At 40.4% G+C, this 25230-nt stretch overlaps 1 protein-coding gene across 2 annotated transcripts in view; it reads right to left on the reverse strand.

Annotated features, from left to right (window-relative positions):
• The window catches only part of sbf2 (SET binding factor 2), a 93057-nt gene that overhangs the window by 61555 nt on the left and 6272 nt on the right, over window positions 1-25230 (reverse strand). For both annotated transcript variants that reach the window (XM_086106885.1, XM_086106884.1), the window contains exon 2: window positions 20095-20180. In XM_086106885.1, coding sequence (XP_085963011.1) covers window positions 20095-20180 — 86 coding nt within the window. The remainder of the gene's footprint in view (window positions 1-20094; window positions 20181-25230) is intronic.

Here is a 25230-nt window from a genome sequence, read left to right on the forward strand (position 1 = left end):
TTATTGGAAATGGACCAAATCTTAAGTCAACCAGTAACAAATAAAACTTTTGAGGTTCTGTATTCCTGCCACTGTATATGATGTACTACTCAAAACTTTAATTATAGAAATTTTGTTTGGGGAAGGCCTTGGGATGGGTTTGGTGCAAAACCTGTGGTCACATGGCACCAAGACAACACAGAAAGCATCGGGACAAAGGAGAAGGAGAGCGCAGAAGACAATGAGAGCATGTAAAAAGGAAGGAACAGGAATTGAGAGTGGAAATTGCTGGGAAGAAACTAACTGAGCTTCTTCAACGTGAAGGTTTAGACCAGGAAGCTGCCATATTCCAGGAGATACGGTACAATGGCTTACAGGAAATCTGTTTAACCTGTATTGTGGTGCTGTGAAGATACTGTGTGTGAGCACGCGCACACTTGCACCAAAAATGACCCAAGGATGACAACTGTGATCCCGTCTTGAACTATTCCAACTATGCCATTCATTGTTGTCACACACACACACACACACGCACACACACGCACACACACACACCAAAAAAAAAAAAAGCTCAAACTGTGAAGATCACATACCTCAGACAATCACAGTTGACATAACATCCTGTGTGTGTATAAGTGTATGTACATGTGGGAAAGAGACACAAACACCCACACGCAAGCACACACACACACATACATATAGTGCACACGTGGATACGAGGCGATTACAGGGAAAGGAGTCTAGCTCTGCGATATCATTTCAGTGTTTGCCGTAAAGCTGGCCTCAGGGTCTGCAAGGAAGCACTTGAGAACTGGAGCATGTTCCAACACTTTCAGTCTAATTTACAATTGCAATAATTTTAAATCAGGAGCCACTTCGAGCTGCCTTCTCAAAACCCATGACTCAACAAGAAGCTCCAATAGGTGATTACATGTACATACCGTCATGAAATGAGGCAACAAGAACAAATCACCTCTTTGAGTATTTGAAATTAGTGATAAACAACTTGGCGTGAGCTCTGTCCGCATGAAGTTGCTGAATGTGTTGCCTGCTCACGAATGAACTACTATTTGGACTGAGTCAAGTGTCTTGAATTCAGATTGCCTTTGTGCAACCTTTGCGCAAATGGTGTTTATCATGAACTCTTATGACGCACAGGGCCTTTAAACAGAGACCATATGCTTATGCTATTTCTTTAAACGAGCCAATCAAACAGTGCAGCGTGTGGAGACAGCATATACTTTTGGGGCTCACCATGTTGAGTAAGATGATGGACTGAAAGCAACAATTTTTTTCCCAAATTTGATACTATTTGACATGCAGGCATGGAGAAAAATGCAAACTCCACACAAGAAGGCCAGAGACGGGTTTTGAACACGCAACCTCTGAGCTGTGAGGCAAACCCGCTAACCATTCACCACAGTGTTGCTTAAATATTGTTTTAACCTTAATATATCTTGTGTGACGTCAGAGACATTTGATTGTCAACATTAAAAACATCCTGGAAATGAATATCTGCACTGGTTATCTGATAAAACTTTAACCAGGAAGTTGGGGGGGGGGGGGGGGGTTAAAACACACAAACACACCAGGCAATTCAAAGCATGCCAAACTTGGGAGAGATCATTCTTTTTATTTTACCTGTGCACTGTTGGGATGGCAAAAAATTGTCGGGTTTATTTCCAATTTGAAATGTTTTTTGTTACCGTTTCAGAGTGTACTTATCCTGTTCATGTTTAAAACAATAACCGCCAAGGTACTTCTGGTTGGCAGAGTCTGAGTGACCACTGTTGAAATGAGCTGAAAATGGTGACAAAAATGTACTGTGTTTTGGGATGCTCCTTCACATAATCCCGAAAAGGTTTACTTTTTTCTGATTTGCTGAAAAAGAAATTTCAAAATAAATCCAAAACGTGATGCAGTTTGTGGAGTGAATGCAGACTACATTGTATAAAAGCCACTGACATTCAACTCAAACCAAGATGTGAGCCATGAGCATTTCTTAGTTGTATACAGTGGAGCCCTGCTAAATAAATAAAAACGGAGTCTAATTGCTGCCCATGGAAATGCATTGGAAAAATAAAAATGAATGAATGTAAACCCCCAGAAATGCTTCAAAAAGTGCTGATGAAAATATTATTAAATGTATATTTTTATTTAATCTCATCTTGATTAATGTGTGAATTTGCAAATCCATGGGTGCCAAACAGTGAGTATGCAGGAGTCCACTATATCTGTATAATATAATAAATTTGCCAAGAGAAGAACAAATCAAAGTCTTGATTACGCCATTTTATAGTTTTAGGCATCACAAATGTGAAACATTAGTATAAAGTCACTGTTCTTGTCACGCTTGACTTGTTTGCTCCGCTTTTTAGTCAAAAACATGTGATTTGATGGAATCAACACATGTTCTAATGGTGACTAAAAAGAACGGTCAATACTAGGAGAAAAACTTTTCTAGTGAAAGAAGAGTCCACTCTTCCTCTTTGTAGGTTCAGTGCCTTACAGTATATTGTCAAGGATGACAATAGTCTGTGTGTCTTGAAAGCTCAGTCAAAATACTCTGAAGGACTCGGCTTTGAAAAAGGCTGGCAGTGAAAAGGTTCCAAGTAGGCATTTGATGGTTATAATAAACCAGGTTGCTAGCATGATCATCCTCAGGTAGTAAAACAAATGCACATCTGGAAGCCCACCAGCATTAAGCAAAAACCGATCAGCTGCCTATTCAGAGAAGCAGAGATTAAGAGCTTTGCTCGGGGGTACATCTGATGTCCCATTTACAAGTCTATCCACCTGAAGCTTGGTAATTTATGAGGGAATGAATGCCAGATACCATCAAAGAGAAGTTGTACTGTAAATTAGCTCAGCAAAGGCGCCAAAAATTCATGTCAGTTTCACAGGTGCAAAGATCAGCAAGTAGAACATAGCCTTTACGGAGCACACGCCGCACGCGCACATACACCGACACGCGCACATAAGGCAACAAGACATCTCCTGTTCTCAAATTAGCCTGCAGTCAAGTGACAATGGAACTCCGGGACACGCTTGCTGTATTGATGTCAAAGTCGAGAACATGGGTGCCCTCGCAGCTAAAGTTGCTGCATCACATCATGTGCTGCAGCATAGCATGACTGACTCCCACCCCACTGCACTATTCACGTCCACCTCCGCGTGTGACACAAGATCTGCAGTCTGACCTGCGAAGCATCGTCACAGTGGGGTACGCAAGGGGCAGCGTTGATTGAAAATAAAAATGCACCAGGGGGAGCGGCATTCTCCTGTTGTGACGGTAAGCAAGGGTGACCCATCCCAAATATAACTGGAAAGGGGATGACCGGTACACGGGAGGAGTGTCACAAGGCTTTGTCTTTCTCCGCAGTGATGGAGCTTAAAAAGGGAAGGAAAGAGATTTGTGCTTATACTTGCAAGTATATTTCTTAGGGGGACAAATAAAGATAAACTTTCACACAATCTTTAAATCACAAAAGCTCCTTAGACACATTGTGCTTTACAGTATAATGCAGTGTTCCCCAGGCCCCACTATAATCAGATTTTATCCTTTGCGCCTGTGCTATATTGCTTATTGTTTATTGTTTGATTCTTGAGACTATTTGCGAACATTCAGAATAGTTCAAATATGAAAAGATTAAGCGCAAGAGGCAGAAAAGGTTACTAGCAACTTACTCCTACTTACCCCACCCCAGTAACAGTCACTGTTTCCACAGAACAAAGATAATACAATATATACTGTACACTTTGAGTCCTGTTGTATGGTCTGCCTGTATGTTGTGCTGTTCTGTGTGTTAAAGTAGCTGATTAAAGATTTATAATTACTGTTAACATCTATGCTAATTCCATTAGCCCGTTTCACTCGATATGTCAAGCTAGTTTTTAACTAAAGTATGTAGAGTGGTACATCTTGATGTTTGAATATACAATGTGTAGCTCTCTTTTGTTTTGTGCGAGTCTTCTTTTCTTTTCCGAAAGTGATGTTACGCCATAGTTTCCCATTGTGTGAAGGACTACTTCAAACATGTTATTTTTTTAATGTGTGTTTTAAAATGTTTAAAGCGGATAGGATGGGTATAAGTTCTAAAAATTATGTATTTATTTATTTTTATCGGTGCTCCTGACTGACACAGAACCTGTTGAAACAACAATCTCACATGAAGAAAGTCTTTCTCCTCTTCCTCTGCAGAGCTCATAATCAGAAGTGTCATGCTACTTGTGACAGGTATTGCACACCAATCAGCCGCTGCTCACGAACTTGGGAGATTACTTGGCACTAACACACGCGGCGCCAGGGCTCAAGCTACGAACTGTGCTTGCTGCTGATGCAGCTCGGCTGAAATATCCTCTCGCGTGCAGATCTTCTCATCCAAGTACCTAAGCCACGCCTCCGTGGCAGCAAATTTGCTACACTTCTAATACACATCGTTATCACGCAAGGTGGACGAGGCTTGGCCTACGCATGTAACATTGAGCGAGAGAGAATAGAAGAAGCCAATGCTGATCACGAACCAAATGTGTCTCCAAACACAAATAAAAGTATTTCAGTGTACAGTGCACTTTTTATAGCGGTCTGGCTGGAACCACGTTTCAGTCGAGAGTAAACAGCAAATTAGCGGGTCAATTGTTGAGAGAGAACATCGACACAAAAAGCACACACGCTGACTTCCCTTCAAGAGTCATTTGTTTCTCCCCTTTTCAATCAATCACCAGATTTCACTGCTTATAATATAATATTGCAGACATAATACAGAGATAAAATAAACAACTTAACTGAGATCTGTGCTGTTGTTTGCGTGTGAATGTATTTTGAGTTTTAATTGGTAACTATCTCTGTTTGAAGGGAGTAAAACTGTTCAACTGTAAAAAAAAAAAAAAAAAATTATAGTAGTGTGCATTGTGAACATTGACCTGTAGTTTGATTTGAAAAGGAAAAAGAGAAAAAATTGTGAATGGAATCGAAATCGCCATTTCTGTCAGGAAAATCTCAATTCAATATTTTTCCCGAAAGCCTCAATCTGAAATGGGTTTCAGTATACAGTGGAATCGCTCAGGTTATATAATTTGTAATGCAATAGCATCTTCTGTAAACATATGGCTTTTTAATTACACTGTGGTTAACTTCGCTTTACTTATTCCCATGTTAGAGAACATGAATGTAAAAAATGTAAAGCAATATAGGAGGTAATTCGGTCAGGATAAAGTGTGCTCAATTCTGTCTTTTCGTCATCATCATCTTTCTAACTTGTACTTTCCGCATTCATTGGAAGAGTCGCATGGCAGGAAGACAAACACAATGACGGAAAGTGGAGACTGAGGCGTCAGAGGCCTTGGAGGTGGTGAGAAGGTCAACGGCGTGCTGCCTGCCCAGAAGCTCCATGTTATCAGGTCTACAGGATGAGCAGCAAACAAAACAACCACAGAGGTCCGGCCACGATGGTTGGTGGCCCAAATTTCATCTCTCACCTTCCTCACCTAGCTTAATTGCTGCAGGTCAACAAGATAAATGTAAGAAAGAAACAAGGTATGAAACCCAGTTGAAAACATTATGTGCCGTCTGTTACGGTTAGCTCCATCATGAATCGTTTCCCAAAAATGGCACTGCCATTGTTCATCTTAGCTTCCCGCTGTTAACAACAATCCTGGTTCCACTTTGCTGATATGTTATGCAACGGTAGGCACATATGGTTCACTTTAGGATAGATATTTTTAGATGACCATGATGGTCTGAACCACAGAAATAAGAACAAAAAAATGTAAGGGATACAGAACAGGAAGAATCATCTAAGAAAGTTTACAAATTCTCCTGCATGCAATTTGGGCTTCATAAATGCCATGTGTGTAGGAACTGCAATGTCAGAATAAATACTTTGTGTATTGCATTGTAAATGCAGAGGTTTTGCAGCCAAGTATTGTCCAGAAACAAGCTCAATATGTGGATTTATTCCACACTCAGCATAGATTGAAAACATGCAATGAGTTAACCGCATAAAACTTGAAAGCAGACATTTCATCCATTTCCCAAATTCATCATTTCTCAAGATCAAACTAAAAAGCTCTGTTTTGTCATTGATTTTCTCAACATCAACCAGATTTAGCGTCTTTCCAAAACAAAAATGTGATATGAAGAATCAATTGGCAGATGAAGCCTTTTTTCTTTCTTTTTTTTTTTTTTTTTGCTTGATTAGCTTAGTAAAAATTCACCTGACTATGACTCACACGGTTTAATCACACTTCAGGAGAGCAGTTGAAATATACGTAGCCTACAGCCGGCGGCACAAAAAAAAATCCCCACTGAGAAGCCACAGAATGTCATGGAACTGTTACTGTAAACTGCAGATTGTCTGGGCAACATTGACTTCGAAACAGGCATAATCCGGTAAACTCTCTCATCTCTACATTTGATGGGAAAAAAAATAAAGCTCGAAAAATCTGAGGTGAAACAGAGGACCGATGACTGTATACATTGCGGTGGGTGTTGAGCCTGAGCAACCCAGAGTAAATTTGTTTTTAAAAAAATCAAATTTCATTATTATTTAAAATTTAATCTGACATTTTCTACAAAGTCATGTTTGTTGCCCCCCCCCCCATGTGCTATGAGTGCACCGCACAGCTGCACACATTATCTTTGGCTTTCTATAACCTTCCTTTGAATGAGGAAACAGCTCGGGGGGGGGGGGGGATAGTTAGATCACTTAATTTGTTTTTTGTAAGTTGGAAAGTGATTTGGTCAAGTTCTGTGATGCTTTTGGCAAAGCCAGGTGACGTATATAATTAATGACAAAGTCAAGTCAAAATTTTCTTTACAAAACGTTTTAAGCGGCCTTACTAGTCTAAACTCCGTATTCTGATTAATATTGTGCTTATGGAAGGTGAATTAAGCAGAAAAAGCAACCTGTTCTTGTCCATCTCAGGGGGTGGCCATTTTGCCACTTGCTGTTGACTGAAAATAACACCATAGTGCCTAAGGACTCAGTTTCCGAACGTCACATGACCAAACCCAGAAAACAGGTGAGCTTTAATTGGTCGTTACCTGAGCCCTTAGGCACTGTGATGTCATTTCTCGTCAACAGTAAATGGCAAGATGGCCTGCCCCTGAGATGGTTTTAAAAAAGTGGATTTAGCTGCTTCAATAATATTCCACAAATGCAATGCTAATCAGAATGTCGTGTTTAGACTCATGGTTGTGCAGACAACAATATTGGAAAGAAAATTTTTGACTTGGCCTCCCCATTAAGAAAATCATAGTTAGTGTTGTTAAAAATCGGCATTCCTATAACTCTCATTTTCATCAACCAGCGCAATATGAGCAATGTCCACTTGAAACATCATATTTCTACAGCAATATAATCCAAATGTGTGTTCTACGTAATTTACTTTTTATGCATTTATAGCAATGCAATCTTGCTGGTTTTAGTTGAGCTAATGGGATGTCATACACTTTGATTGGACTATGTATACGTACATGAATGACAAAAATGCTGATTCTGATTGTACTGCAAAATAATGTTGCAATCACAAGCCTTTTCCGTGCGCTTCGAGAGTCTAAGTTAACATGTTTTTATGGATTTCATGTGCAGAATCTAAACACAAAACATCAAAAACACACTGCTGAGCTCAAAGGGTGATGAATGAAAAGAGGAGGGTAAACAGCTTTATCCTGAGCTTGCAGAAGAGTACAATGAAACCCTGCGTCAGAGTGCTGAGCGCCGGCCTTTAGAAAGCACTAAGATAACGGCTGATAATGACCCTGCAATGGAACAGGTGCTTCCTCCGCCGCCTAAGGAGGCCACTTTTAATTTGTTCACTATAGGCTACAGTAATGCTTTTTCTCCTCATCAGCTCAGCTAAAACCTGTAAAAATATGAATGCTATTTCACAAGTATAAATAAATCTGTGGATTGTGTGCCGGCATGCATGCAGTGAATGACATTCTCTTTAACAGACCAATCATGACGCATCTTAAATGGTCGCTTTGAAGATGAACAACTATTCCCCCCCCAAAAAATTTAAAATATGCAGCTGTGATTAGTCTGGACAGGGGAAGCTATTCCTCTGAGAGGAAAGGAAACACAATGTGCACCCAACTACTTGTGGAACAGCCGCGGCACGTGGCCACAGGAGTTTTTAAACAATAACAAAAGGATGTCACTTGTTTTGTACCAAAGACATGGTGTCTGTCCACAGCTTTCATCCGCAGAGAACACATGTTGGTTGCCATTCAAACAACGGTGCTAAGCACAAGAGTGCTGACGATGTCAGCCTATCATCAATCTTGTTACTTGATTGACAATTTTGACCTTAAGGTTACCGCGTTTGCGCAAACAACGGCGCTAAGCGCTGGACTAGTCAAGGAATTACCTCCGACTTTTAAGGCAGGGGTGCCTAGTACATCGATCGCAATCGACCAGGAGACAGCGGACTGGTCCCAAGTCAACCGCAAGGGGTGAGAAGAGGAAATGGGGCGGGGGGGAGAGTGATTTGTGTGTCTGTAGGTTTCGGTTTCGTTCATTTTCTGGGCCGTTACGGCTGTTGATCATCGTGGCGTGCCTGCGTGCATATGCGCATGTGTGCTTGGTTGCGCACCTGCTTGTGTATATGCTTGCACGTGCGCGATCGGGTCGATCGCGGGAGTAGCTTCAAAAGACGATCTTCGGTCAAAAAAAGTTTGACTACCCCCTGCCCAATGTGGCAAGCTGAACCAAGTAGTAAGTAACCGCTGCAGCTCCCATGCAGACAGTGCCTGCTTTGATTGGCAACAACGGAATACAAGCCAGATTTGAAGAGAATTATTCAAGAGAAGGAATGCCAGAAGTCGTTAAGCAACATGCATTGTTAGAGAAAAATATATTTTTGTTTGTGAACTTGGTTGAACCGAGAGTTTGTGTGTGTGAGACAGTGCACACAATATTCATTGTTGAAAATGACTGGCCTGTGGTCTTAATTCTGTCGGAGTCAATTTCTGTCATTATGATGTTGGTGTGTGACATTTACAATAAATCTGGCTCAGCAGAGGTCTCTCTTTGTATGTGTGTGTGGGGGGGGGGGGGTGATGTTGATGTGTTCCCATGTGTATGATGTGGCTCTTTGCAGTAACACAGTAAAAAAATGGCTCTTGGTCTTGTGTAATTACTGTATCGTATGAAAAAAAAGTAGTTCGAGAGCTTCAATGAGAACCCACACTAAATCTACATGCTAACTGTGTGTCAGTTGCGGCTCTAAGCGCTCATGGATGAATGTCTGTGTTTAACTTAAAAAACAACCGGAAGTGCAAAGGTGGCTGTGTCTATCACACGTGGGGGCACTACAACAACATTTAGCTAGTGAATGATAAAATAATTAATAAATAAATAAATAAATAAATAAAAGAGTTCACATATACACTTAGTTTTTAGAGATTGCACATTTGCTCTCGTGCATCAGTTAGTTCTGCTTTGCAGTCAACGCATTGGAATGTGAATATTCTTTTTAAGAGTGAAAAATGATCTCAAACTTTCGACATTTCGTCTTTTATGCAGTCTTTGCTTCTGTCTTGCTGCCATTCTGACAACGTATTTTTACACGGCATGGTGCATGAGTTCTCATTAACATTAGACCGTGTGGGGAAAATGATCACTGCAAACCCACGAGGTAGAGGTTTTGCTCCAACATTTAATTATAATCGAATTTTTTTTAGTTATTTGATTATTCATTCCACCTCTATAGCACAGCCTTTCCTCCTCACTCATAGGGGAGCTTTATAATGTGGGATTACACAGAGTATGATCAGTCCAAGAATAAATACAATTTAACTTTATAAAAAAAAAAAAAAAAAAAAGAACACAACAGGACATGTCACGTGTCATTTGAGGCCTTTAATTATTCCACAGCTGTTCTGTGCTTACCAAATGATGAACGGATGGTACGCACATGGTAAACAATGGCTTAAAATGTAATGGCTTAAAACAAAAAGACAACACTAACCCCATTCCATAAGAGGTTGTGCAACAGTTTTACGACACACATAGCGGTTGAAAGTTTGCTTTTAATATTTATCAAACTATATATAATACCTTTCCTCAACCGGGCCCCACATCATTCCACAAAGTTTTACTTTTGAAAGTCATGTGCCATGTCTGGGGTCACATGTTTTACAGTTGATTTGATTGCGCTTACAGCTTCCCTGTCAGAAACAAATAGCTCAAGTGTTTTAATAGAGAGCTCTTTCTTGGTAATTTTGGTACCCATGTGAGGACCAAGTAGGAGGCATCTGGTTCCACAACAACTGCCTGAACATGGCTGATGCGATCATTTGCTTCAATACAGTTGACTGAATCTTCTCGTGCTGATATGTCTCTTTATTAACTATTGGGACAGTGGCATGATGTGGTAAATATGAAATCATATTTCATCATACAGCCAAAAGGAAGCCAGTAACCTTAAAGGTCTTCAATTGCTTTGCTGTTTGTCAAAGGTTTGACACCCCCATAACACTGTCATCCCAAGAGCCCTATAGTCTAGCCACGACAACTAAAAACGTCAACAATGGATATAATATATTGCTCCACCATGTTATTTTGCTGTCAGAGACGAAGACTGGTCCAAAAGGATCTAGAGATATTTTTCCAAAAAGAATCTCAAACATCTCTCTCAGGTCAATATTAACACAGTATTTCTTGAACAATCTTTTGGGATTGGGAATATATGCCAAAAAGGCAACTTTACAGCATCTACTTTAAAGACCTTAATGATGACAAGGATGATTGATGGCCCCTTTCCACCGCACTTGTGTTAGTGCTAGTTCCGGGCCAGCGCCCATGTTCGCACCAGTTCTTTCTTTTTCCATCACCGAAATTTTCTAAACTCAAGCTCTGGTGCTTCAAAAGGATCTTAAAATGCCCCCAATTATTTTTTGGGTTCTGGCATCCTCTACATCAAGGGCCGGGGGGTGGGGTTATAATGACGATCGCAGATGTAGAGGAATGACTCCCTGGATACACGGGAAGTTTTGCACAAAATGTTGAGTGGTGAACTTCGTCACAGTTGTGTTCCACCAGAATATCGATCGCAGATGTGCGCTGATATATATTCAATATACAATGATTAAGAAAGATATAAGCGGTTGCTGATTGCACGTCCCTGACTGTTAAATACTAGATATAATCGATGCTATGCTAAATTGCCTGGTAGATGCTTACAGCGCATTATTATATTTATTATTATTATTATTCGCGCAGGAGGTCTTGGGTTAACGTCGACATAAGCGGTGACATCTGGACGCTTTACGATGACGTAATGACATACCTCCTACTTGGCTCTTTGCTGGTGGAAAACCAAACACGTTCTTCGTAAGAACTTGTTAAGCACCAACTAAGCACAGTTTTTTGGGGTGGAAAAGTGGCATGATTTGGCTTACAGTAGACTGTGCAAAAAATACTGTCAGTAAAACTAAGACATTTGCCAACAATGAAACATGCCAAGAGTGACACTGACCGCACGGCTTAAGTTGAACTTCAGTGGCTTTATTACATGGGAGTTGTTATAACTCCGACACGCACTCTGTTTATACCTGACATATACTGTAGATACTCTGTTTTAGTGTGAGGTGCCTAAACCTAGACTCCCTCATAATCGATGTGCCAAGCCGGGATGCACCGCCTAATCTTTATCTTCTACACAAAAGCTGTACTGATCTCAAATCCAAAGCAATGCAATGATGCCATCTACAAGAATTTGTTTGTCATTACAGAGGTTTACAGCTCTGAATTTCACAAACAAGCAGAGCAAGGCACTATCCCATGCCTACCTCTTGTAAAACGTATATTATATATATATATATATATATATATATATTAGAGCTGTCAAACGATTAAAATATTTAATCTAATTAAAAATGCAACTGTCATAATTAACTCAATTTCACTAAAAATGAATCGTGATTACTCACGCATTTTTTATCGTTTCTGAATTTCCTTTTATATTTTTGTCCTATTTTTTCCCATTTTAATGCTCTCATCAACATGGAATCATGAATCAGTTTTCTATGTGCAAAATGCAAATATTTACTGAAATAACAATTTCGATTTTCAATTTTACATGAACATTTTTCACTTGGAGCAGTTATTCACACATAATCTCACACAATATTACTGTCCATCAACAACTGTGAAAAAAATATTTTGTCACACAACAGCTGCTTTAACAGCTCTCTTTATTGAATCAAAACAGAGCAATATAACATTATAAAGTGCACATCTAAGGTAAACTAGTACTCAGCCTATAGTGGATTTAAGCCATGGTTGCATACTTCATTTTTCTCAAGTTTGCTTTGAACACAGCAGTCAGGCTATGTTGATGCTGTTGGTCCTTCTTGCGCGGAAGTCTCTCTACGGTTTTGTGTAGACATCATTTCGGATGACTACACTTGGTTCGATGACAACACTGGAGACGTTTTATTTTCGCTAGGTCGCTACCACTGCACCGCTGAACTTCACCGTCACTGTCAGACGAACACAGAGAAGCTCCACCCGCTCTATTTATATGGACACGGAACACTGTAACCTTCCACACAAAATAGTTCCAAACAAGTAACAATCGCGTCAGTGGCATACATCGTTTACCTGTATGATACAGGTAACTTTGGTCTTGTCAGTGGAGCAATCTGGCAACTTTTTAAAAGTAAACTTACCATTCATAAACTCTTTAAGTATCCGTTTTCGGTGTCTTGCGCTGCTGTGGCTGGCAAAACAAACGTGCGTGGACCTATGCAGCGCGCTTGTTGTTTTGTTTCTGGTTTATTTATAGAGCAACGTAACATCCGCTGTGACGTGTGCCACGTTAATCTAGCGAGAAAAAAAATGTAATCCCGTTAAAATTCATTTAAATTAATGCCAATAAAAATGCACTAAACTGACAGCTCTAATATATATATATATATATATATATATATATATATATATATATATATATATATACACATTACATGTCGGTGGCAGTAAACAATTGGATTCCAGTGAACGAATATAAACGTCCATGGCAGTTAGTGAATTTATATATATATTTTTTCCATAAATATTTTAATGCTATGAAAGAATCTGCCTCTCAGATGGTTCCATACCTCTAAAATGGTGCTAGTATTGTGTTGTGGTGAATAAGACCGCCCTGAGCACTTGTCTTTGCAGACGTCTTCTACCACAACTTCACAATATCACGTTTCTCTTCATTTAGACCTTAAACTAGTTGAGGGGGAATGAACAGTGTCACTGGTGGTTATACCCTAAAAGTGATTCAATTGCTTCAAGATGGTATTTGCTTTGCCAGAAGAACAGAAATACTATGTGCGCTCCTCAGTGTCGTGTGGCTTCAATTCATCTTGTCCCATTTCGGGTGATCTCACAGAGCTTTTCAGCATGGAAACTCCTGCTTGCTTGACAGCTCCAGTTTTGTTTCCTGGTATGTTTAGCATCACTCGGGCACATAAAGCATTGATTACTCATGAGTTGGTCTTCCTGACAAACACATGATCCCGTTCCCCCACTGGCCAGGACAGCATCCTGCTATGTGGAATGCACTGTTTAGACTTTCTCGGAATGTTTTACAAACATCATGAGACAGACGTGCAGTGCGACATGTCAAACTCTGGTGACGTGACTCAAAGCATTAAAGTGATAAAATTTTGCTGCATTCTTTCTTGAGTCAGCGGTATGCTGGGGAGCTTGAATGACTAATAATGTGGCTCAAGATAAACAAAGGTGTGTCATGGTGAAGCTGCAAGGAGAACAAGGCCGGAGCAATGACTGCTTGCAGTCCTAAGGGAGACTTCTTTCCTACTGAACTGACCCTGACCTCTGTCAAATCATGCTGAAAGCAATTCTTGAAAATATAATTTACCTAACTCTCATAGCCATGACCAAATGTGAAAGGTTTGTTTAATGTTCTGTTGTCTGTATTGAGCCAGCAGTGTGCAAGTTTTTGGGATCACATCAGCGTCCTTCCCGGAAGTCGGAGCCATGATCCTCATTAAAGAAGGGGTCAACATTTTAGACAAGAGAAATTACACAACTGTTTACAGGCTGGTCAAGTGAAGTCAAATTCCTTCATTATATGAAGCTGGGCATACCAGAGGAATTTTTAACAATTTCAGAGTGCAGTTTTTATTTTTTGCATTAGATGAACAAGCTACGTTGTGTGCTGGTGTGGAACATGCTCATGTATGCTCATTAGTTAAGTGTACTTACAGTAAATATACTGTTTTAAATGCAAGACAAATACTTTATTCACGTTAGATTGTTGCAATGTATCTATATAGATATAGATACAGGCAATTTCGACAGTAAAATATCACTCTGTAACAGAGGCAATGCCATCTCTGTCCCCTCTTAATTCCCCTTTCCACTGCCTGACATGCTGACGTAATTTATTGATACTCTATTTGTGCCCTGTAATTGGCTGGCATTCACTTGAGGGTGTACTGTCGCCCAAGGACAGCTGGGGTAAGCCCGAGGACACACACAATCCTTGTAAGAATAATGAGTTCAAGGAATTGTTGGATGGGGTATTAAAAGTAATAGTTGTAAAAAATATATTAAAAAAAAGAATCAAAATAACACAAATCTCTCCCATTATGCTTCACAGCCGTATTAAATGAGCTGAAAGAAGCATGTTGATGATTTTAAATGTACTCTTTCCGGGTATATCTTTTAGGTGGCCCACTGTAGCGCGTCAACCTCACAGACAGTGCAGAGGTATTGGGTTCGATCCAATCCACTGCAAAATACATACTTACCTTCTGTCAGTTACAATTCACGTTACTGAGATAATATATTCCGAATGGTCAAACTGTGAAGTTACTTCATTGAGAGGCTCTCAGTATATAGCAGAAGTTGTCAGTAATAGTGGCAACGTAAGATGGCTGGCCTGTCTCTGGCTTCAGCCTCCAAGGGCCTATTGATAGTCAATTCATATACAGTACAAGTAACCGCAATGCCTAGTTGTGACTTTTCCCATTGAAAAGAAATTGGACCTTGTTCGTTTCTCAACTGGTTGTCATAATATACAGTACTTTTTTTTTTTTTGGTCAATGTATGTGCTATCAATATAAACAAATTGGGGAAAAAAGCGCCCTTAAAATATTTTGACCTGTAAAAGGTTGCTTTCAATTGCATTGTAGTAATTGTACGGCATTGTACACAACCGGATAATGAACCGGCATTCTTGGCCTTTTTGTATGCAGCATACTGTACCAGTATTCTTAACCTTTTTGTTTTGTTGCCATCCACACACACAGAATTTGTGACTTGGACCCTTCCTAGCGTTGTTGCCATAGGCATGCAGCTCAAACGGGGTGTATCGTATCTACCTCATCATATCTGTGGTATGCGGCTGGATAAACGCCTGAGTGGAAGAGAAAACCCACCAGTACATCAAGCGTGTTTGATTGGGCTGCTACAGGATCGTGATTTTTTTCAGTACTGAAGCATCTCGCCCACAGGCACATGATGAATGGTTGACAAGGTAAGTCTGAGACTTGCACTTTCAAATACCGTTTGGAAAGGTTACAGATCACCGTCAAAAACTAAAAACAAACTTGAGAATATGTCAAGGAGGGGGAATGTGCAACAAATGGAAGTTTGTGAATCAGCAAGTCTTGTTAATTATAAAAGGTCAATGTCAAACTCCAGATCAGTTTTTCTTCTGCCAAAGGACTGCAACAAAATTTAACAATTAAAAACTTGGAGCTCAGAAATGTCTCAAAATAACGACAGAGATTTTTTTTTCTGTCTATCCATTCCTGTTTAAAATGTCGTGTGTTTCATATATTCTCCCGCAGGCAAACATGACCCCAGTGTAGACAGCAGGAATGAGTCTACTGATTGAACAATGTCTGCAGGCTACGTGTAAAAGACTTACCCTCATGTTTAACACCGAAATATGTGGCATTCGAACATCACAGGTGTCGTATCCAAGACAACACTCACAAAATATACACAAACACAAGCACAAGGCCAGCCAAGCACAAACATAAAACAGTTATCTAGTTCAACTGTAGAGCATGTGGCACATGCACTGTACCATGCCCCCTTGGGTCCCCCCCCCCTTCCTTAGCGAAGCCAACTAAAATGTTTGTTATAGGAACAAAAACAATTTAACAATAAAAATGAGTCTCATAAGGAGAGCTTGCGGTCAGACACATTTTAGTGGTTCTTAATCTCAAGGATGCAGCTATAGAATACTTTTAGATCCATCCTCACGTTCTACTGTATTATCTGCGACTTTCCGTGTGTATTAGGGCTGCCACAATTAGCCGACTAGTCACAATGACGTTGACAATCAAAATCGTCGACAATTAAATTAATAGCCCATATGCACTGGATTCTTTCTTTTACAGCGGACTCTTTCCTCCTGGCTCGCTGCCATTGAGCTGATGTATTTTTACACAGAGTAGTGGGAGTAGTACATTAGTCCGTGTGGAAATCTGATTCCTGCAAAGCTTTGAGACAGGGATTTTCCCTCAATCTTTTACGTCATTGAATTTTTTGAGTTTTTCCATTCATCGTTTTAGCGCAACTTATTTCGATTCCTTGCGTTCCGGTTTCTTAAACATAAGCATCCCACAAGTTCTCAAACATCCTTTTACAGCACCCAATGAGTTTGGGATTGTTATATCAGAGTACGATGTGATGGAAATGTACTGACCTCCATTGAAAGAGATGGCTCATCCATAACAGATGAGGATTTGAGCTGGTTCCTATCATCATCACTTGCCTGAAAAGATTAGAAACACATTTTCCGCGCACGAGTTGTAAACGCTTTTTTTGGGGAGGTGCATTCCTCATCTGTGGTTATTTAGTTTGCTGGGGGCCGGTTGTGACCACAAAATGCTTTGCGTGCTTAACTCCATGCGCTGTTTTCACCAGATGTGTTTCTTGTTTGTAAATGACTCATTTTCTTTTTCATGGAGCACAGACAATCTGCAACGAATAATGGTCAACATACCAGCGCAGAACACGGCCAAAATGCAAATTGCTGAGTGGGTCCGCTAAACACTATGGTTCATCTTCATAAAGCTTCAAAGATGGATTCATGTCATTTGGCACCACTCAACCAAACACTGTCACACACAAACAAATGGTATGAAGAAAGAATTTATGGACGAAACCTTTCTGTCCGAGACCCTTGGACTTGCTGCGAAACAATGACGAGACCACACGAATCCCATTCTTCCTGTTATCTATGCATTTCATTGTGTTCATGTACATTTTGCTTAATTTCAAAAACTGGGAGCAGGTGCACCATTGACTGAATAATTTTGAAAACACGTGCTCCTAGCTTATAACAAGTAGGAACAAATCAAATGCTCTCTGTGTGGCCTTCAGATTACAGCATAGTGAAGATGAAATGCCAAAGTCACCCTGCTGAAACAGAAAACAAAATAAATGAACACGCTCACAAGGATGCAAAAACAACGTGCAGATCCCCAAGTGACATCTGGAAACGCTAAACTAAATAGATTTTGTCAAACATGTGGCCGTGTTACTATATTTAAATGTGTCGAAACCTCCACATGATACTTGAGAGATGATTCTCAGAAAGGAGAGCCAACATGGTTCATCACCCAGAGCGACTAGAAGGCCAGTGTTGCACTTTGAAGTTTGACAAAATAAATCCAAACCTAAAATGAATTCAATTAATTTTTTAATAAATCCCAGATTCTGCCCCAAGACTACAAACACGCTGCAAATCATGTTCTGATTTGGAACGCCACTCTAGGGCTCATGTCGCGACAAATCCATCGCCCCCGCAAATTACGAAGTTTCTTGAGCCTCGTCGTCAACTCTGGTCAAGCCAGCCAGGCTACAGCCCTTCCGCTCCCACGGAGAAAGCCAGGCAGGTGACATGCTATGCTGGTGGTCTTTTCAGGAAGCAGTCTTGTCTTTTTTTTCCTTGCTTTATTTTGTAGTTAACACATAGGAAAGTAACATGGCATCTTGTCAAACTATCTTCTTCTTTCTTTCAAAGCTATTTTTTGTAAAACAGCCCCCTAGTGTTCAGACTGAGACACCGTGTAACTCAAACGCCTTGTGTTACAGGCTCCATTAAGTGCAATGTGTTTTTGAACAATAATCTAGTAAAATAAAACCATTGCAGGAGAAAACTGCATTATCAAGACCTCAAAATGTAATTGTACTCTTAAATCGGTTTAAAAAGAGAGGTATCGGTCCTTCCCTTAATATCTTATCAGAGAGTCATCAACAATGAACTCATAATCGGACCTCCACATACTTTTTGCCTTAGATTGAAAGACCCTGCAGGCTGCTGACCTCACCCACTCACAATTTGCCTATTTGCGTTTAACTAACCGTCACTTGACCTCAAGGGCATATAATTCCCACTGCAGGAAAAAGGCCCGTTGTATCCCTTTGACAACATTCACACAGAATTCTGCTGGAGCTAGATTAATTGTGGGCATGGGCGCAGATATATTCATTTTAACATTACTACTTACAAGCTTGTTCCCCTCCGTCAAAGCCCAGTACCAAAATCCCACCTGCGCCCCTGATTGTGGGCCATCTCTTATATCAGCGACTGAAGGCTCCATTCGGGCAAAACAGCGTATGGCTACAATTAGCCTCATCAAGTGAAATTCTAAAGAATGCTTGATGGTTTGCTCTCTTGGCTTAGATGGCTGACTCATATTATGCAACTCGCTGGCCTTGACACCTGCTGTTCTTCTCGACATCACTTAGCTCTTGAACCCAACACCTCCGGTTGTGATCTCTGACATTCCCCAAACTCAAAACACCCGGCGCATAAGACATGGTGGGGTAGGAGTGGGGGCGGGGTTCAGAACAGAGAGCAACAAAGCTCCAGACAAGAGTCAGCAGTAGGAACCTGAACCGGCTCTATTGCTTATTTTAACATTGTGATTACGATAATATTAATCTGTTGCTTTGGCACAGTTGTCTCTTTCAAGACCTAATAGTATAAAAATGAAATGTCATACTTAAGAGGTTTTCTGCGGTTTTGATTAGCGTATTGGCTCCAACTGTACTCACAAATGTTGACTATGTTGCGAAAAAAACAAAAGTCTTCAGCCTCTTATAAGAGCTTCAGCCTATTTTCCCTTTCAGACGTGTACACTATGATTCCCGAGAGAATGGCCAAGGGTGAAAAAATGTCTGGATAAAATAATAAACTGAAACAAAATCAGAGTGAAACAGAAACTGTCGCTTCTGAATCCCTAAACAGGGGGCAAGCTTTTACACTGTCTCTCCATGAGGGCTTTTTACATTGACATTTACAGAGTTGTCACCCCTTTGTTCTCTAAGTACAAGCAACAAAGTGTACATACCAAAGTGTTTGAGTAAATTTAACAAAACCACATTGTGGATTTTAATATAAAGAATTACCAAAAACCAAAACACTGCAACAGTCAATCTTGATCAGTACTTCCAAGAGCTGTACTGGGATCAGAAGTCATCATGTGGTTTTCGCTCCTTCACTGCCAAGACCACTGAGCTTACCAATGTGCTGCAGCCAAGACAAATGAACAAACTTGATATACTGCAAGACAGACGCTGATATCCTTTGCACAAAGTTTACAGATATTCTGTGAGAAAGATTGAGAGGTTTTTTTTGTCCACTCAAATAAGCAGGTATGCATTGCTCCAATGGAATGTGTTTGCAATATGGGTAATAGACCCCCTGTCACAGACCCCCAATGGCCTTCCAGAGATGGAAGAAGCTACTAAGAAAAGCTTAATATCACCAAAGACAAGACCAAGAGGGTCAATTATTCAAAAAATTTGAAGCGCTTGCTAATTACTGAGCACAGGAAGTGCTTTTGAGTAAACAGTTCATGATGAATGAGGCAGGAAATTCCATTGTCCATTCGATGTGAATTCACTGAGAGTGGGTTGGTCTCACCGATGGAGAAATGACACAATTCAAAGAGTCCGAAAACCAATGTAAAATCATGCACAAGCTCGCTTATTATTCCCTAAGCATTTAACAGAGCTGATTATGGTGTTGACATAAATCTTGCAAATTCATTCAATCATCAGACAATACCCCGCTTGCCCCCCCAAAAATTGCATTCATTCTTACGGAATTGTTATTACTCACCATTTCCACCCCTTGAGGGAAGGCTGTCCCATCCCAGTCCTTCTTGGGAAATCGCTGAATAATCTTCCCACATCCCTCTCCAGAACCTGCCAATTAAAATGGACAAAGAGAGCAACTTAATATTAAAGACACCAATAAATAATCTCATTAATTTGACAAAGCGGCAAACTAAATATGTTTTTCCAATGCACAACAACCCGAAGATTCATCATATTTCAAACGGAATAATGGCCGGTCAATTAATACAATTTCCACATGTGGACATCAAATTGGTGCTACGTAAAAGATGAAACCCCTCACTGTATTTTCCATTTCTTTAATCTAAAAGAAAAATATTTTGCTAATTTATTTCTCTGCAGTAGAGGAAATAGTATGAAAATTGTGCATCACGATTATCACCATTATCTTTATATTGCCAATATAAATATATCAAATGAATGCACCGAAAGCACAGTGACACATTATTTTAAATGAAAACAGATAGAAAATATTTACTATTTGAGATTAGAAACGACACACTGCACAATACATTCTGATCTATCAGTTCATGTTCCTCGTTGCATCCATTCAAATATGTAATTTTCCAGGGCAAATTTGGATTCAGATTTTTATGCACAGCTGATTGTCTGAAATCTTAAAATACAAATGACAGAACTAACCTTTTTGAGTAACTCTCAGAACCTGTGTTGATGTGCTCAAACAGACACTCGCAAAGTCATGCAAAACTTCCACAACGCTCAGATATACAGTAATTCCCCCTATTACATGCCTTTTTACATAGGCTTAAACGACACTGCCCCAAACTTCAGTTGGCATCCTCTTTGTCCAGCGTCACGTGACTCCATAAAGTTGAACTCAAAACAACCCCTTAAGTCAGACGGCCAAACAAAAAACTGACCAACGCATGTGGAGAAACTCCTTCTTACTATCATCACCCCAGTCTTTGGTGCAGGTCAGTCTGTGCCAAATTAAACTCTGTGTCTTGGCGATTACGCAGAGTGACACTACTTATGGGCGACATTTTGGCGCTTGCCTAATCTACACCAGAGATGGAATTTATTTACACAAAAACAAGACATTCGATGAATCAGGCCGAACTTTTGTTCAACCCGAATCAATAAAAGGCCCTAATGTTGCTTTCTATTTCTTGCACACAAAGCGCATAATTAAGAACATAGAAAAAGGCGTGTCAAAATGCCCCATTACGTGCAACAAGACATCACAACCACACAAAAGGCTTTAGTTTGCTTTGCTGTTACACAACATGTCAACATGAGTTTGGTTTTGTACCACTTGCATGTTTCCGTAATAAATCCATTTCTTAAGGTTTGTTCAGCCTTCTTGTAAAAGTACTGGAGCAGTGAGGCCATTTCCTTCATTTTTGCATTACAACGGTAACAGTCATCAATCCATTATCTGAATCGCTTTATCCCGTACGTGCTGGAGCCTTTCGCAGCTGACATTTGACGTCAAAAATATGTAAAAAGAGATGTTGTTTTGCACACTCTGTAACAATAGTGGGCAGTCCATCAGTACTGAGAGGAAGTTGCGTTTTGCTGGCGGATTGACAACTGACGGAAAAATTGAAATACTGACGGAGTTATGTGTTGAAGGAAGAGTTTTTCCACCGTCACCCAGTCACAAACATGTGCACTGGCACGTTCGCCCCGTCCACACGACAGACATTTCTGCGTGACCGCGCGCCGTCGTATCAGTTTTAATTTTAACATAATATTAGTAGTTGTTTTTATATTACAGTTGTGTGACAGTTGATGTTGAAGTAAACAGTTTTAGAGTAAAAAAAAAAAAAATTAAATGCATTTGTTGCATCAGCAAAATGTTCACTATCGTAACCTCATTCATCATTAACTCATTCACTGTAAGATCCTCCTTTACCTTGCCGCGTTGGGGAGATTGTATATATATATGTATGTATATACAGAGAGAGAGAGAGAGAGAGACTGATTAACTCATTCACTCCCAAAGACGTTTTTAAACGTCTTTTCAGACTTGGTCTAGAATTGGCTGGTACTGAATGAGTTAGAGTATTTTGTAATGTTTTTAATGAATGCATAGATTCATTAACATCAGTTTGTACTTATATGACAGTTAATCATGTTAAAATGTTACTTACAATGTGTGTTTGACTTGGAGGTTCCACTTGCTTTTGTCAATTCGTTGACAGATTGAGCAGGAATCAATTACAGAAAACCAAATTCTAAACGATCAATGCATTATTTTGACCGTCCCTCATTAATACCATAATCCCAGGAAGCATGCCACACACCCGAATGATCCGAATTTGCAAACACATCACATGATGGCAGATGAAGAATAACGATGCATCTTGATTACATGTTGCTGACTGCTTAGCCTTTGACTCCAAGACCCAGGTCTTGGAGTCTAAGGCTTGCTGTCAACAACTGGTCGAGACCGAAGACCTCTCTCTGTTAAAGAGGGTGCAAATGATGATACGGCTTTTGGCTCTGTATTTCATATGCATAGCTTAAACACATAAAAGCTGGAGCATCTTGATGCTAGTGTACGTGCGGGAATAGCAGTCATGCTAGTCAGAGAGGAATCTGCATGACAGTGCTGTTGTATTTGGGATTTTCCAGTTCCCCTAATTGAAATCGTATGCTCGGAATGCGGCGAGTTCTAATTTTTGAGCGAGGATGATAATAAATGACAGAATTCCTCACATTCCATGAGGCGACTCTCTCGTATTAAAACAAGCTGCAGTCTCCAAAGCCATCTCCCTGATATAAAAAGAACATCACAAAGAAGAACAGAAGCCAAGCTGAGAAGACATGCTATTTTTAACATCCGCTCACAGGATGCCTGGTTGAACTCTTTAAAAGGAAAAAAAAGAAGCTATTTAAGCAAAAGTTATTCTGAAGAGCAAACAACCGGAGAACTTCATCTGTGACATCATCACGACCAGCATCTGACTTGTTCTGACTTGTCTGAATACAACATGATGGGAGAGGTGAGCGTCGAGTGTGAACCATGAAACTTCTGCCGATGCTGATACCGATCATATGGATTAGCTCACCTTTTTTCAATTGTGGTGCTGCTCACTCACAATTATTTGAATAATCGATAAATCTGTCCAAAAAAAAATTCAATAATTGATGAATGATTTTTAAAAAAAACATTGTATCAAAGTGTCCCTCCTTTTTTTATCTAAAAACAAATTGAATGTGTAGAAAATGCACAAACATTATGTGTCCGTTACGGCAGTGTTTCTCAAATAGTGGGGCGTGCCCCCCTGGGGGGCGCGTGGCTCCATTAAGGTGGGCGCGTTTGACCTCGGGGAACATGCTTTTTTATTTTTTTACTGTCCTAAAATAACATGCAGTTGCACCTCCACTACGTTAAGGGGCAGTGGCGCTCTCATTGGCAGAGTTTACGCAGGGAGCATTCTCAGGGAGGAAATATGACGAGCCGTATGTAGCGCGAGGCTTCAATGTGACTGCAGTGGCAGACGAGGAAAGATCGATGTGCACATAAAGACATAACACCCCAATCACGCTGATAAGCTGCTTGAGTTTTTTTCAGCGAAAATGTGCCGAATATTTCCAACAATCATGGCGCTTTGTGACTGCTACTTCAGTAAACTAAAATACAGTACAGGTCCCGGCTACACATTGAGCAGGAGCCGAGAGTTGCTGTGTCCTGCTTCAAACCTCGCTTCGAAAAGCTGTGCATTGCAAAACTTGCTCATTGTAGCCATTATTCCAGACATCACCTTTGATTAAAAAAAAAAAAAAAAAAACCACATAAATTCTTTTATATATTTTTGTTTTGCTGGTTAAAGTTTTTTTTTAATATTGTGCTCCTGAGATCATGTTGATTAGTTTGAATGCATTATTAGTTACTGATTTTATGTACCGTATTTTCACGACCATTCGACGCACCGTATGGTTGGGCGCAGTCTCATTAATGGGTGCTATTTCTGTATTTTACACATAGACAAAACGCACTGTATTATTGGGCGCGATTTTAAAGTGGTAAAACATACGGCAGCTTAAACACACGGCATGCATGCGCGCACGCTAAAAACACGTTAGCTTGTAGCATACGGTAGCATGCCAAGACATACAGATACAAGCTAAAAACACGTTTTTAAAAAGGCAACGAAGCAAAACGGAGTTCCGTTGTATTTTATTTAGCCATCGTACAATGTACTCACGTTTTTCGATCAATCATCACCCAGAAATCCATCAAAGTTCTCATCCTCTGTATCAGAATTGAACAATTGTGCAAGTACCGGTAATCCATCAAAAACGCCGTGTTCCCTCTCGTTGTCAGTCACTCTCATTGCCATGTGGCTCCACAGAAAAGATGCCGGCTTTGCCAAAAACTCGAACAACAGTGCAAGCAGACACGTTCGTCCAAGCAGCCACAATCAATTCGCAAATTGTGGCGTAACTCGCCCGGCGCTGCCTCTCACTCTTTGTAAAGTTGTGTTTGCCATCGATCATTCATTGTTCCCATGCCGCTCGCAACTTTACTTTGAACGCCCGGTTGATGCCGATGTCCAGCGGTTGGAGTTCTTTAGTCAAGCCTCCGGTAATAACGGCAAGCTCAAAGTTCATTTGCTTGACTTGGTTTTTCACCGCTGCTGTGAGATGGGCACGCATGCCAAAAGCATAACCGATGGCTTGAAGTTTGAACTGAGCTTCGTAGGCGTGTCTCTTTGTAGAATTTATTTTCGGGGGTTCTTAGAAACCAAAACCGAAGTTGTTTTGCAACAATGCACATAGCCACACTCTATACAGGTGTTGGTACCTGCTTGTAGCGTCGCTTTAGCGTCCACTTACACGCCCACCCTTCACTCATTGGCGGCCTGCTTCCCCGCATGCCTGTCACTCACGTCTGCCTTTTCTCTCTCTTTCTCCATATATGTATATATACACGCCCACCCTTCACTGATTGGCCGACTTCTTTGCCGCATGCCTGTCCACAGTCACTTCCGCCTTTTCTCTATATAAACAGCGTGTCGGCTGTCAGTCAGGTTTTGGAACTCAGCGCATAGACAAGACGCTCCGCATCATAAGGCGTCCTGTCCATTTTGGAGAAAATTTTAGACTTTTAATGGCGCCTTATAGTCGTGAAAATACGGTAATTTTA

Source organism: Hippocampus guttulatus, chromosome 3 (genome assembly GCF_054856545.1).
Source record: "Hippocampus guttulatus isolate MCC_2025c chromosome 3, RoL_Hgut_1.0, whole genome shotgun sequence".
Lineage (NCBI taxonomy): Eukaryota > Metazoa > Chordata > Actinopteri > Syngnathiformes > Syngnathidae > Hippocampus > Hippocampus guttulatus.